The sequence below is a fragment of the Zingiber officinale genome, unplaced genomic scaffold (assembly GCF_018446385.1).
Source record: "Zingiber officinale cultivar Zhangliang unplaced genomic scaffold, Zo_v1.1 ctg230, whole genome shotgun sequence".
NCBI classification, from domain to species: Eukaryota; Viridiplantae; Streptophyta; class Magnoliopsida; order Zingiberales; family Zingiberaceae; genus Zingiber; species Zingiber officinale.
Genome location: NW_024589905.1, coordinates 105,921 through 121,939, shown reverse-complemented (window position 1 = coordinate 121,939; position 16,019 = coordinate 105,921). Strand labels below are relative to the sequence as shown.

The 16,019-nt window shown below is 37.9% G+C and overlaps 1 protein-coding gene and 1 long non-coding RNA gene across 2 annotated transcripts; both read right to left on the bottom strand.

Annotated features, from left to right (window-relative positions):
* Positions 1-499: 499 nt before the first annotated feature.
* Positions 500-1,122, bottom strand: LOC122037021. The gene is made up of 3 exons (XR_006127488.1): positions 1,105-1,122; positions 765-960; positions 500-550 (listed from the first exon to the last, which is right to left on the bottom strand). It is a non-coding gene; the product is annotated as an uncharacterized LOC122037021 (long non-coding RNA).
* A 3,672-nt stretch (positions 1,123-4,794) lies between these two features.
* LOC122037024 (calcium-dependent protein kinase 13-like) lies at positions 4,795-6,213 on the bottom strand. Its single transcript, XM_042596473.1, has 3 exons — positions 6,147-6,213; positions 5,183-5,326; positions 4,795-4,955 (listed from the first exon to the last, which is right to left on the bottom strand). Exons 1-3 carry the CDS (start codon positions 6,211-6,213, stop codon positions 4,795-4,797), a joined length of 372 nt encoding a protein of 123 aa, XP_042452407.1.
* Positions 6,214-16,019: the final 9,806 nt, after the last annotated feature.

Genomic DNA, 16,019 nt, shown 5'->3' with positions numbered 1-16,019 from the left:
CCATTTTAGACATCGGGTTAAAACCGGTGTAGTATCACTTAACGACACCGGTGTTCGAATCGGTTATTAACTGGTGTAGTATCACTTAACGACACCGTTTCATCAACGGTGTAAAACCGATGTAATATTATATGTTAATAACACCAGTTTTGGCAGCGGTATACGACCGATGTAATATTAGTTAATAACACCGATTTTGCAGCGATGGAAAACCGATGTAATATCATAATTTTTAACAGCACAAATTTTATTTCCGAAACCGACAGTAACAAAAATACACAAATTACACAAATATTCTTCATTCAACAGTATCCATAAAATACACAAATATTCACAAATTACATAAATAATCTTCTTACAACAGTATCCATAAAATATACAAACATTTTTTTTACATCAAAAACTAATAGATATCAGAATCATTAAGGTAGAATATTCTTTTAACAACACATCAAGGTAGAACCGCACTTCAAATGTAATCTAGCATGCATTCAGCCCACTCGAACCGCACTTCATCAATTTCAACTCTGGAGTACTTGAGATTTGTAAACTGTAAAAACACATAAATAATATATTAGTAAATCAAGACCAAAAATCATAGTTGAAAAAGCAGTAAGAGCACCAGGTAACAAGATGAGTAATTGGAATGCTTAAAAAGAGAAACATTCATCAATTTTCTCAACCACAAATAAATAGAAAGAAGAATCATAGATGTAAGATACTGATATAGTCCAACACCAACACAAATTCAAAGAAGAAATTACCTATCTTTGTAAGCTGAAGCCAAATTTGCATGGGCTTCAGGCATAGTTGGTCTGATATTCACAGCACGTATATAATCCTGAATTGCTTCAATAACTCTACCAATCTCCTTAAATGTGTTCCCTCTATTGACAAGACCATCAGCAACAGTCTGCGAAGAACTTCATTGTAACAGGCTATCGCTTCTGCATAATTTCCCTGGTGTAATATAAGAGAACTATCAATTTCCAACTAGGGCAGCAAAGAAGATGATAGACAAATTATATGACTTTCTTCCATTAAATGAGGCAATATGCAGTAACTCTCAAACTAGCAATGAAAAAGGCAGATATAGTACTCTACCTGTTGCTTGTATATAATAGCCAAGTTGTTGAAGGGCGCAGATATCCCTGTTGTAACTGCTAAAGTTGCCTTATAGAATGATGCAGCAACACTCATCATGTTGTTGCATGAAGAGAAGTTTCATTAAGGAACAAAAATAAAGTATCCGCACAGTTGTCATCAAACATTTCTAAAGCTTATCAATCCATGTATATGTTGCCAAGGCTTGACAATGCTTGTGGATGGTTAGGTTGTAAAGCAAAGGATGACTTGGGAAAAATTATTAAAATGAAGTTATTCAACAAGGAAAAAAAACTTAAGAGAATAAAAATATCCAAATTAAAAAGTCACCCTATAATGTCCATCGTCTTTGAGAGCATGTCCAGCGTCTTTGAGAGCATTCCCCTTTTAATGTGCAAGAAAGTCGATCATTAACTAACTTGGCTCACCATCAAGAAGGATACCACATTTTGACATATTAGACCATTATCAACTTACCAGATTATTGTAAGCTTCAATAAAGGTAGAATCACAGTTGATAGCTTGCTTGTAATGCAGAATTGTCATGTTAAGTTGACTTTGTTCATAATAGATGCCAGCAAGGTTTCCTGCGTCCAGATATCCCCAATGCATAGTTGACATAATAAACTCTCTTCAAAGCATAGTTTGCAGCAAAGTTATCCACAAAATCAAAAAGAGATTAACAGTCCAATGACAAATGATAATCAAAGTGAAGAAATAAACAAGTAGATAATAGGTTCCATTATCACAACAGTTCACAGAACCTAAACATTCTAAAAATACTAAATCTAAGAATTTATTTCAGCCCTGGTCGAAAAGAGTACTCAGTTACTCAACAAGTTTACCATGAACATAGTTTCTCAAGATCACAACATAGTGGTAGAAGAGCTTTGCTTCAGGTGTCTAAAACACCTACATTACAAAAGGATTCAAAACAGCCTATCAGGATATATTTAAATTATGATGTTGTGGGTCATTCTTATGATAGGGATTGCTTAAATGTTGGAGATCTTGTGAAGGTAATCTATTAAAGTAAAATAAATCGCTCAATTATGGACAATGAGTTCCTGTATTTTATAAGCATGAACCATTCTCTGGTCTTGGTGTTATTTCAGCTTGGTGAACCTTCTGCAACATCAGTTCCAAGAAGCTCTGTGTGCACCCCTAATGGAGATAGGCCAGTATTTGCAGATTGTTGGTACAACTGCACATTGGAAGATATTTTAGGGGAAGATAAGAAGCAGCGTCTTAAGAAGGTATGACACATAATGTGTACAGATGAATTTAAATTGAACATATAAATTTAATCAACTTGTATATTTGATGATAGCAGATAATAATATGTACAGATGATCCATTATTCTGAGAGCGAAAAACGTTATAAACTTCATCCTCTTATCGTACATGTGCCTCAATAACCAACACATTTCTTCTTGTTTCTGTTTCGGAGGTGGTTTATGAAATCTCATGCATTCAACAATTTAGGAATCAATCTCTCCTGAAGCATTAATTAATTACATTAACTGCAAATATTACTCTACAGAGATTACCATTGCACGGTCATTGCTTCCTTATTCTATACATGATGGTTTGCCTTTTTTCCTCAAAATTATCCAGGTCCGAAACCCATCTCTTCCAGGAGTAGCGCCATGCTCCTGCTAGATACAAGTTGGACTAACTTACAAATAAATGAAAAATATAGTATACAACAACTCTACTCAATAACATACATTGAGAAGCAATCCTTGTCTTTATGTTCTCCAATCTCCAAACACTTCTAGAGATGTTAATTCCCAAGACAACTAAAACTTGAGGCAGTAATACCAAACTCGAGGTCCTATTTGTCCAAAGATTGTTATAGCAACAATAAATGTTAAATGATGATGCTCAAGATTTATTACCACGGCCCCTGAATCTAGATCTTAGTATTATTGAGCTTATAAGTTTGCTATAAGCTTGCAATACAATTACCAAAACCTAAGCTCCCTTCAAGACATAAGAACAATAGAGAATGCCAATAGATTGAAGAGTAATTAGTATGAGCACGCAATGACTGAGACAATGTACAAAAACTCATTATTAAATCAAGAGATTATGAGATATAATGGGCAAACAACCTTCTTATAAATGGAGGATAGCAACAAGGGTGACTTAGCTATGTGCCACTGTGATGATAACCTACATTGACAGTGACAAAGGAAGAAGAGGAGAGATAAGTGATCATGGGCTTCTTTCGATCAAGGTTTTGTAAACGATCGTGGCAAAAGGGCTACTATTCAAATGGGTGAACAGGAGGAGGACGTGCTTGCTTAGCTCGCAAGAGAAGAGAAAAGAGATGGGCCCGCTTGTAAGGAGCATTCAGGAGTTCAGGGAAAATAAGGAGTGGGTTTTGATGCACAAAACTCTAATTTATCGTTGAACCAGTCAACAGGACCATCCCAGTTTAGTTCAAGCCTGGTCCCACCTCGGTTCGACCATAAGATTAAGCCTAATTTGAACACGAGATTAACTTAAATATATCTATACCAGTTCTAACTCTCAAATATTGATTAATAAATTTCCAAAGGAAAACATGAAGCAAAGAGGTCATCAAATTCATGCCCTTTGCTCCATAATAAAATGGATTAGATTGCTCAATAAGAAAATGGGTTAGATTCTATAGGTTCAACAAAACCTATGGGAACTTAACAGTAGAGTGGAGTGGAATAAAAAGACTAGAGAGAAAGAAAACTAAAATAAAATAAAGAATAAAGCAAAAAAATAGCTATAAAAATAAATAGAAAATGGAGAGGAGTCCTAATTGTGAGTGAACAAATTCACACACAAAATTTAAAAGGATCTTTCTAATACTCAGAAAAGAATAAGGGCCAAAGGAATGATCATGAAAGATTTCATGTTTTTAGCAGTTAAATTATAAAAAAGTTTCTAATTTTTAGGACTATTGTTTACTTGAAAAATAGTTGTAAGGATTTTTCAAAAAAATTTTAGGTAAACTCAAAGGAATTTTTCAAGTATTGAAGAAGTTTGTAAAAATTCTTTGACATATAATTTTAGGACTATTGTTAACTGCTAAAAATTTTGAAGAAGTTTACTTGAAAAATTCCTTTGAGTTTTTCTCAGAGTTGCATTCTGTTTTATTTTAATTCTCTTCGCCAGGCATCAAGGTTTGTTACAGAGCAATCTTGGCCTCTTTTGATAGGGTTCAGATGGAGTTGCAAATGATAGGTTTGTGACTTTCTACCCATTTTCTATGCTTAAAAGTTGGTTGGTGAACATTACTATACTGTTATGTATATCACACAAATGACAAATCCTTTGAATTGAATAGCAGTTTTGAACTGATTTTTGTCAGACTACATTAGGCATACCCAAGAAAAGTTTTCTTCCTGATAATGATAATAGACGCTAGTTGGGCTTCATATTCTTCTAGCTAGAACTAAAATGAGAAGAAACTTAGGGAATTAAATCATGTAAAATTCAACAGAAAAGGGTTGGATATAAGGAATATGTTTATGATTAAAAAAAAAAGAAGTATGAGCAATTCTGAATCCTGAAGATATTTTGTTATGGAACTAACAGTAACGATTGTGTTTAGTTCAAGCTAATCTTTATAAATTAGCAATACCATATCAGAAAATAATGAAGAATCAATACTCACATAAAAACTTTGAATATGTGAATCATGAAAGATCATGAAAGACTGCCTTGCTTTGTAGTTAACCGAAGCTTGGGATCAGGTTCCAACATCAGCCGAACTAAATTTTTAGCACTGTCAGAAATACTAGGCCATGGTTCCCGTTTGAAATCTATTACGCCCCTAAGAATTGCTTGAGCAACTCCCTGTTCAGTTTCTGCAATTAAGAAATCATAGCTCGTTAGATAGAAAATGTATATGAAGAAATACAAAAAGTGTATTAATTAATAGACAATAAGTATCTTATTAGCATAAAGTGATAGAACTAATAAAGAATAAATCTATTCATGGAAAGCTTACAGTAGACACTAAGTAACTTATTTGTAGAAAGTGGTAGAACAAATAATGAAGTGTGCAAAATGGATTTATTGATAGAAAGCTTACCAGCCCAAAATGGTGGAACTCCACACAGTAAGATATAGAGTATAACTCCAGCACTCCATATATCAATTTCTGGTCCATAATTACGTTTTAAAACTTCTGGAGCCATGTAATAAGGGCTTCCAACTATCTCAAAAAATCTTTCACCTAGAATTGGGGTAAAAAGAGAAAAAAAAATAAGTAGAGCATGCCCTTGTAGTAAAACTAAACTTCAAGTTATGTCATTGAATGGAAGTGATCATTAATGAGACTCAACAAAAATGAAGATCATTAGTATGCATTCATATGGTAACTAATCATTCTAACTTCATTAACCAGGAGAACTTTCAGACTAAAATAAATAGATGAATACAGTAAAAATAAAACTCTCCCTCAACTCCACTGAACAAAAATTGCTTCTTGTTCAAGCAGTGCCATTGCCAATAGTTCACTCCATTCATAACATTATGAACTTAATCTTCTCATTCCAGACACTCAGAGATCAAAATATTCAAATTAGACATGAAAACAATCTCAATAAGTGCATTGCCAATAGTTCTTAAAATATTACCAAGGAGGAGAAAATAAGGAAAACATTCTTACGAAGTGTTCTTTTGTTTTAGCAAACTAACTTAGCGAAATGCAAGGAACAAAATGTTAAGTAAACAATGAATTGTGAGATAAATTCTTTCCTTAGAACAACATTAACGGCAATACACGAACTATTTTAGAAGACAACACTAGCATAGATAGTTCCACAGCTGCACCACATTGTTAGCAACACAAAATAATCAGATAAAGACAGTATCAGTGGAAGAAATGTTATGTTAATTATCTATTCTGAACCAATCACAGGATTAAATCAATGTGCCCACATCCGTACCTACACAGAAACTTCAACTGGTCCAAGCTTTTCTAATTAGAAAGAAGACACTTCATCAAAGGGGGAAAAAATCAGCAAGCAGTAGAAGATGAGGATGATTTGGACCTGCGAAGTTCAAAGTGGCGAGGGTCTTCTGGTAGGACTTCGCGCAGTACAAGCAGCCATACACCATGGGACCTAAACTGATAGATGATGATCGTTCTTTGTCAATGAAATATGCAGCGAAATCAAGTGATCATAGTGGGAAAGAAGGGAGGAAATGGGGGATGAAGGAGAAAATAAGTGTACCCAAAATGGCGCCTCTTCCGGCTTCATCAATGTCCATTATGCAGGGCTTCGCAGTCCATCTTAGAAGGGAGGAGCAGGAGAAGACATCCTCCCTTCTCCGCCCAAGTTGCTCCCAATTCCAACACAAGGAACTGAGGAAGGAACTCACGGATCATGAAGACATCCTCAACAATGGTCTTCATGACCACAGCTGCCACGCGCTCTGAGTAGTGGCCCCTCGCCACAATGCGGTCAAAGAGCTCCCCGCCCTCGCACAGCTCCATGACCAAATTCACGACTCCGTCGTCCTCGCACGCCTCCCACAGGTTCACGATGTTGGAGTTCCTCGGCAGGTGCCGCATTATCGCGACCTCCCGTCGCACGTCCTCCACGTCAACCGTCGTCCGCAGCTTCCTCATCGAGATCGACTTGCAGGCGAGCAGTTCCCCGATGAAGTGGTCCAGGCAGAGGTAGGTGACTCCAAACTCCCTGAGACAGAGCTCGCGATCTAGCACGTACTTCTCCTCGATCCCGCCAACCACCCTGGCATCTCCACTAAGAACCGCCGCCATTCACTTGGAGTGCCCGCCGCTGTTTTGGTGGAGGTGGTTCTTGTTGGCTAGTGGGCGGGTGTCGTGGTCATGATGGGGACGGGGGAAATTCTTGATGTCCTCCCGGGCGACGGCCTCCGGCGAAAGGCAGCAGTTTCCCATATCGAGCTCGGATATGATACCTCCGTTCACACAAATCGACCTAACAGCATGGAAGTGACTAGGGTTTCACATCAAATCAACCTCTCGCAACCACAACGAAAAAGAACCATTTTTTCCCTTTTGATTGGGGAAAAAGAGATAGAAGCAACTGAGAAAGCATCCGATTGGGGGAAGGTGAAACTTTTATCGCCGACTGGACCGACAAAAAAAACAAGCGAGACTGCGAGCAACGTGGCCGAGGTTTCACAACGCGGACGCTTCTCCTCCTCCTCCATAACCGTGGCCTTGGTTAGCGGAGTTACAGGCGAGATGAGGATGAGAAGCGGAAGCTGCCATGGCGGTAGCTTTATCCTCCGCTTGGTCGAGTGCGAAGTGTAATGAGGACGTTTGTCGGTCGTGCTCCGTCTTCTTCCTCGTTTTGTGTGCTTGAAGCCTTTTGAATTTGATTAGGGAACAAGAAGATGAAATTAGCGACAATGGATAATGGAAAAATTACCGGAATATGAAGAAGGACTCCAGCAGTGGCAGTGAATGCTGGACCGGAGATGATGAAGGAAAAACTACCGGAATGCGAAGAAGACCTCCTCTTCTCACCCAAAGGGAGGAGTTGGAGGAGATGCGGTGTGGTTGGACGGAGAAGCAAGGGCGTCGTGTCTTGATCCTGATCGGGAGAGGAAGGGGCGTCGATCTAGGAAGGGGAAGAGGGAGATGAGGTTGAGAGAGATGGTCGGAGGTTTAGGTTTAGGCGAGAGAGATGGTCGTGCGGAGGAAGGGGCGCGAATAGATTTAGGTTTGGAGGGAACTTCACAGTGTTGCAAATTTTGGCTGTGGGAATATTAAAATATTTTATTTTGGTTCATTAACACCGGATTTTAAAAATCGCGGTTAAAATCGGTGTCTATTAACGAAAAAAAGGGCGCTCATAGACATCGCCTAAAAAATCGATGTCTATGAGCTAAAATCTGCGCTCATAGACACCGGTTTTTGAAAAAAACCGGTGTAAAATACTCAAAGACATCGATTTTTGCTTAAAATCGTTGTTGTTCCACTGATGTCTATGAGGATTTTTGTTGTAGTGATTATTGAATACCAAATATATTAATTTTACTTACTACGAATTCATTGTAATAAAATGTCTTCATCTCCTGATCTACATGCCTCCATGTAGTACCAGAAGCACATACTCGCTCTTTAAACTTACTAGTGATATAAGAGGCTACCCGGTGTCCATCAGGAACAAATCTGCAAGGAAAAAAAATAGATATGAATAATAACAGGTCTTCAACAACTCTAATAACTTGTATTAATCATAACAAAAATACATACATATCTCCGACAACTCTAATAACCTTGTAGTCACGGGGTGCTACTGTCTGCTGCTCGGCCATAATAATATATCTGCACAAAAACATAGCATGCATGTACTAGTAATAACATTAACATTAACATCACAATACAAAAATATATATACACACATGCATAACATTAATATTAGCAACACAATACAAAATTATATAGAAAAATACAATTCAGACATTACATTAGCAACTATTTAATCAACATTAATAGTTTCCAAGTCTTCATCGCTAGACTCTGTTAGTACCAATTCATCTTCACTGTTGGGCATCTCTCCATCATCTATCTCCTCATAAGTGACATTATCAATATCAACAAGTAATTGAGATGTAGATTCAAGTTGTGTATCAATTGAATGTCTCTCAACTTCGTCAATCTGAAATGCATCAGTAGCCTGAGTGGTATTCGGCATTTCTATAATCGAGCGAGACTTCATTCGACAAACAGACAACCATTCACTGGGCCTTCTTCTCTTTGTAGGGTATTCAAGATAGAAAACCTGTGCTGCTTGTACCCCGAAAATAAAAGGTTCAAACTTGTTGAACCTTTTGTTTGCATTAACCTCAACTAAATTATACTTTGGATGTATTCTGGTACCTATTCTTGGGGTAGGATCATACCATGAACATTTAAATAGCACACACCTCTTAATAGGTAATGCAGGATATTCAACTTCTATGATTTCCTCAAGTCTATCATAATAATCATACTAAGTGTTATTGTTGTCCATAGATCCTTTGACACAAACACCAGAATTATAGGTTAATCTCCGTGAATCTCGTAGTGTCACGTGGAATTTGAGGCCATTAACATAGAAACCAGAGTAGACCTTTATTTTACGAAGAGGTCCTGATGCAAGATTCATGATCCTATCATCTGTCGCATTTGATATTCTACGGTCTTTAACCTACACAATTAGTAGACATTAGAACACTACTTAACACACACGAACTTAAATACTTAATAAAATCTCCAACTTACATATATTTCAAACCATAATGCAAATTCAACCTCTAACTTTTCAGCTACACCATCTGCATCCATTGATGAATTTTGTAGATATAGTTGTTGTTCATATAAGCTGGAAAAGAAGGTAATTTTAAGGTAAATGAGATATCAAGCAACAAATTGAACGGGGAATGCTTTTTTAATTAGAGAAGTCAACTTACTCTATGTAGGGTTTGACCTCTTCACAATTCAAGAGTATGTATGTTCTTGCAGCATGATATTCTTCTGGAGTTAAGAATCTAGAAATAGATGCACCCATTGGTTGCCAGGAAACTTAAAAATAGAAAGCATCGAATTGTCTATTTCTTGAGCATCATCATAATTTCTAGGAACCTTGCGATGTCTGGTTTTGACATTATCAGCAAAATAATAGGAGCAGAAAGAAGATGCTTCTTCAACCAGATAAGCATTACATATTGAGCCCTCAACTCTTGCTTTGTTACGAACATTATTCTTTAATTTTCTCAAAAACCATTCGAATGGATACATCCATCTATATTGCACAGGACCAGCTATTTGTGCCTCATATGGCAAATGTACCGACAGATGTTCCATTGAATCAAAAAAACTGGGTGGAAATATGCGCTCTAACTTACATAATATGAGAGGAATGTCTATCTCTAACCGAAGCATATCGTTCATCGTAATACACCTCGCTATCAAATCTCTAAAAAATAGACTTAATTCTGTGAGAGCTTGCCAAACATTATACGAAAGTAAATCATGGAAAGCTACTGGAATAAGTCTTTGCATGAATACATGACAATCATGACTCTTCATCCCAAACATCTTTAACCTATTCATATCCACACAACGAGCCATATTTGAGGCATACCCATCTGGGAATTTTACTTCCTTCAACCAACTACATAAAGCCTGCTTCCCATCTTTGTCTAATGTATAACAAGCTTTTGGAAATCTATTAGTTGTTTCATTTTGATGCAACTCTGGTCTGTTTATTAATTGTTTTAATTCTTCACGAGATTTTATAGTGTCCTTAGTTTTTCTAGGCACATTCATCACAGTGTTAAAGATATTATCGAAGAAATTTTTCTCCACATGCATGACATCTAAATTATGTCGAATAAGTAGATACTTCCAATAGGGGAGTTCCCAAAAAATACTCCTTTTTTTCCAACCACACTGGCACATCCTAACAATGTATCTATTTATCTCATCAGAACCAGATTGAGATACTGGTAGAAATCCATAACTGTCTATTTGTTCAATAATTTCTTCACCTGATATATAGAATGCTGGAGGAGGTTTTCTGACTACAACATTTTTTAGGAAATATTTCTTATTCCGCCTGAAAGGGTGATCAATAGGTAAAAACTTCCGGTGATTATCAAACCAGGATACTTTCCGACTACAAGGTAATGAAAAGGCATCAGAATCTGTCATGCAGTGTGGACAAGCTAATTTACCCGCCGTGCTCCATCCTGACAATATTGAATATGCTGGGAAATCACTGATCGCCCATAATAATGCAGCATGCAATCTAAAATTACTTTTACTTGCAACATCATAAGTCACTGACCCTACATTCCATAAATCATTTAATTCTGCAATTAAAGGTTGCAAGAAAACATCTATCTTCTCTTTGGGATTGGTTGGACCAGGAATAAGCACAGTAAGAAACATAAATTCATCTTTCATGCACATCCAGGGTGGTAAATTGTATGGAGTTAATATAACTGGCCAGGATGAATATTGTTGTCCCGATTGACCAAATGGTTGAAATCCATCAGCGGAAAGTCTCAATCTCACATTACGTGGTTCCATTGCAAACGAGGGAAATACAGTATCAAGATGTTTCCATGTAGAAGAATCACAAGGATGACACATAATACCTCCTTCATGCTCATGTTCTGCTTTCATATTCAACATAACATCTTTTAGAAAAATGATGTTCTACTTTCATATTCAACAACCTTGCAATAGTTGATAATTGCGAGTGACCTGAGGGAATGCCTTCCCACACTTCTCTTTCACTAGCCTTTAACATTTCATGTAGTTGCTGATATTCAGGTGCAGGTGTTTCATTTATATTGGAATAATCAACTGCGGCATTCATTGCATCGTGAACCATTGATTGCATTCCAATATCATAAGTTGATGAGTCATGTGCAGTAAAAGTTGTGTCAGATGATGAACCACCGGAAGGCCCAATTGGTTCATACAAATAAGGTTCTCCATGACAGTACCAATTGTAGTAATTTGGCACAAAATCATTCCTATATAAATGCATTTTTACAATATCTTCATCACGGAAAGCTCTATTTTGACATTTTTTATGATTGCACGGACACTTTAATTTTGCACCATTCATACATTCTGGATGACTTTTAGCATAGTTGACAAATTCTTCAACTTCAGCAATAAAATCATCTCTAATAAATCTATTTTCTAATCGATTGTACATCCAAGCTTTATTCATAGACATTTTCACCTAAAACTAATAAATTGATAATTATAAATTATCTTAAATTAACGTACAAACACAAAACAAACAAAAGAATGATATTATATTACAGATTAAGATACGAACATAACATATATGTAAATTAAACAATGGCAAATAATATAAAATAAAATAAACTAAAATATACTTGAAGATGTGAATGTGTACCGGAGAAGAGCAGCAATTGCTATCTGTTTACAAAATAAAAATAATTTAGCACAAAATTTATCAAAAAATTAACAAGTAGAAAAATGAATGGCACAGGCCAACACAACAACATATATCCGACACACCCGTCAGCATAGCAGTTCCGACATACCTGCAGCTGGCACAGTAGCGTCCGGCACAGCGGCCAGGAGGCCGCCGGCGTCCGGCACAGTGGCTAGGAGGCCACCGGCGTCCGGCCTGGTCGCCGCTAGCGGCCGCCACAGTGGCCTAGTGGCCGCTGGCGGTCGCCACAGCGGCCGCCACGCCGCTGGCGGCAGGCAACTGCCAGCGCCGGCCGGCACAAAGGCCAGCAGGGTGCTGGCGGCCACAAAGAAAGGAAGCTAGAAATGAGGAAGAGGAAGGAGCTTATCGGCGAGATCGGGGAGGAGGAAGAGGAAGGAGATCGGCGAGATGCTGTCGCGCGCGTGGAAAGAAAGGAAAAGGGGTCGGTTAGGGTTTATTTTGGCTTTACCAACGGAATCTTGATTCCGTCGGTAAAGCTATTTTTTTTAAAAAAAAAAACAAACATCACCGACGGAATTAAAAATTCCGTCGGTAATGTCAGTAAATTACCGAGGGAATCTTTTATTCCGTCGGTAACGTATATATTACCGATGGAATATAATATTCCATCGGTAATATGCACACTCTACCGACGGATAGATATTTCCGTCGGTAGCCCCGTCGGTAAAACTGCTTTTTTTTGTAATGTCAAATCCTCTTCATCATTCAGAACTATTATCATTAACTATTCCGATCGAGTCATCTAGCCGATCAGATCTATGGTCTGATCTAACAAAATAGATACTTAGTTTGATTGAATTAAGTGAACAAACTAAAAGGTCGAGCAAAGGTGGAATCCCCAACAACATCCCCTAAAGCCGACCCAATGGCTCTTAAAAGCGATGGCCGGTCCGACTTTATGAAGGACTCGGTTGGCTTGCTAGGGAAGCATATTATGGGCTTCTCAAGTTATTAAGTTCACAGTGTTCAAAGAAGGATCAGGAGATCCAAGAAATGTCAAAACGTTCCTTATGCGGAACCGCCGCATCAGCGGCCCCTAGAGCCGGTCCCACTGATATAGAGGGAGGTAAATGTAGGTACACAACTGAAAGCACATAGTCGGGACGCTAACCCCATGTAATGACACCCTGAGATTCGAACCCTGGACCTCTCAGTTACGAAACCATGCGTCCCCAGCTGTGCTACAGCTTGTGGACAATGTCAAAGGTTCCTTATGCCGGTGCAGCTGGTTGTCTGATGTATGTCATGATTTGTACGAGACTAGATTTGGCGCAAACAGTTAGTATGGTGAAGTTTCTCTCAGATCCTGGTTGGTTTGGGATGTAGTAAAGTGAATTTTCATATATTTAAGAAATATAATTGATTATAACATTATGTTCAGTAAACAGCCGGGAGATCCTTCAGTTGCTAGGTACATAGATAAAGACTATACATAATATTTAGACGATAGGAGATCTACTACATGATACATGTTCATTGTGGTGGGATAACCTATCTGTTGGAAATCTATGATTAAAGCTATTGTTGTGTTGTCCACTACGAAGTCTGAATACATGACAGTAGCTGAGACAACAAAGGAAGTTTTATAACTTACGAGCTTAGTTAAAGAACTACACATTTAGCAAAGTGAAGTTAAATTGTTATGCGATATTTACTCTACTATCTATTTGATGGAGAATTATGTATATTATGTAAGAACCAAGCATATTGATGTGATGTTTAACAAGATCAGAGAGTTGATTGGTTCCGAAAAAATTTAACATGAGAAAAATTACACTACATACAATGTTATAGATATGCTGACAAAGCTAGTGATCGTAAAGAAATTCAAACACTGCTTGAACTTGATTCATTTCTCTATATGCTAGAGGAAGGAAACTCAAACCTAGAGTTCCGGGTGGAATTTTGCTCAAATGCTCGTGTTCTCTGAATGTGTGGATATTCAGCATGGTGGAGATTGTTAATGGGTGACTCATATATGAGCGAAGGACAACATGAAGATCGTCATGAAAGAAAGGAGAAAAGAGGCACAACTAGGCACGATTGTGCCCTCGAACACGGCTTGGCCGTGTCTGATTTTGTACTCAATGTGTCACGGTCGTGCTAGGAGGCACAGCTTAGTCGTCTAACATTTTGGAAATCTTCACACAGCACACACAGTCGGGCCAGGAGGCACGACCTGGCCGTGTGGTGTTCTGGAGGCGGCAAAAGACCTAGCTTTTGAGGGTTTTAGTCTTTTTAGTTCGAGAGATTCTGTAAGGATTTGAGCACTATAAATATAGGGTCCTTATGGGTGGATCTGCCACCACAGTAGGCCCTTAGAGTTGGTTTCACGGGTACGAAGGGAGGTAAATTCAAGTACACAGGTAGGAGACACATAGTGGAGTGAATTATATATAGTGAATTCCTGTGAGATTTGACCTCCCCCCCCCCCCCCCCCCCCTCCTCTTGTTACACCAGAAATATCATGTGCTCATCGTCTGCGCTACTCCCTCGGATAATATAGGATCCTTAAAGGTAGATTCGCTACCTTAGCGTCCCCCTAGTACCGGCCCCACGGATATGGAGGGAGGTTCATGCAGGTACACAGGCTATAGGCTTATGGCGGGGTAAACCCCAGGTTGTCAGTTCCTGAGAATCGACCCCTGACCATTACACCAGAGATATCATGCGTCCACCGTCTGCGCTACACCCTGGAACAATATAGGATCCTTAAAATCTTATGTAATGTGGTTAAGAGAATTTCAATTAAAGCTTTGGTCATTTATGGAATAAGCATACTATCAAATTATGATGACTCTTCTTCTTTCACGTATTTATTCTTTTTTATATATTTTTATCTCGTTCCATATAATCTTTTTCTCTCTTTCTTTTTCTCTTTATCCACGTTAAAAGTTGAGAGGTGTTACCTCAGTTTGTGCAATAAGCGAGAGCAAAGATGAACAAAGGAACTGAGGACTAAGATGAACGAAGTCCATAAAAAAAAAACAAAAAGAAAATAGGAGTGGAAGGGCAAAAATGAAGGGGGTGACAAATTTATAGGATACCATTAATTCTTGCCTAACAATTAAGAAGAAATATTTAAGAAGTCTATAAAAATTTAAATATATAAGTTTTAAAAAATTAAAAAATATTTTCTTAACTTTCTTTTAAATTACTTCACTTTTTTTATAAAAAATAATGGTGGATGAATTCTAAATCCGTACGCAGGTTGATTTTGCCCCATTTTTCGTCCAACCAAAACTAGCCAAAATGAACTCTCTGCTCTCTACACATCACGCGAGGTATTCTATATGACATGTGATGTCATCTTCTTACCAGATAGAACCTACAAACTTTTCATAAGGCTTGGCCCTTGCCTTCATTTAGGCTAAACTTTAGCAATCTCATGCTTTAGCCTCTGTTTACTCCGAAAGAATGAAAGGGAAAGGAAAGGAATTGATGGTAGAAAAAAATTCATAGGGAAAGATAGGAGAAAGAAAAAAAAGAAAAGAAAAGTATCAAGGGTGAGAGAAAAGAAAAGCTCTTCATGGAAGAAGTGAAAGATATGAAAAAGAAAAAAGATAATTACCTCGCACTCGCCCTTGCTCTCACTCGTGCTCACCCTCGTAAGGCCACTGACCTTGCACGCTCACACCCGCCCTTGCCCTCACAGGGCCACCAACCCAGCACATATGCCTTCACAGGGCCACCAGCTCAAAGGACATCGAGTATAGTCGACTATCATCGTCTTGTATTGTCAGTAGCACGATGAGAAATAGATATGTGCATTGTGACAGAAAGGAATTGCTTTCAGCCGCCCAATTTGGACGGAAGTAAAAAATAATGAAAAAATTATCCACGGAAGGATTTATAAATCAATTGGTCCATTTGGTAAACAAAAGAAAAAAATTTCTCATATTTTTAGAAGTAAATAAAAGAAATGAATATAATCCCTCT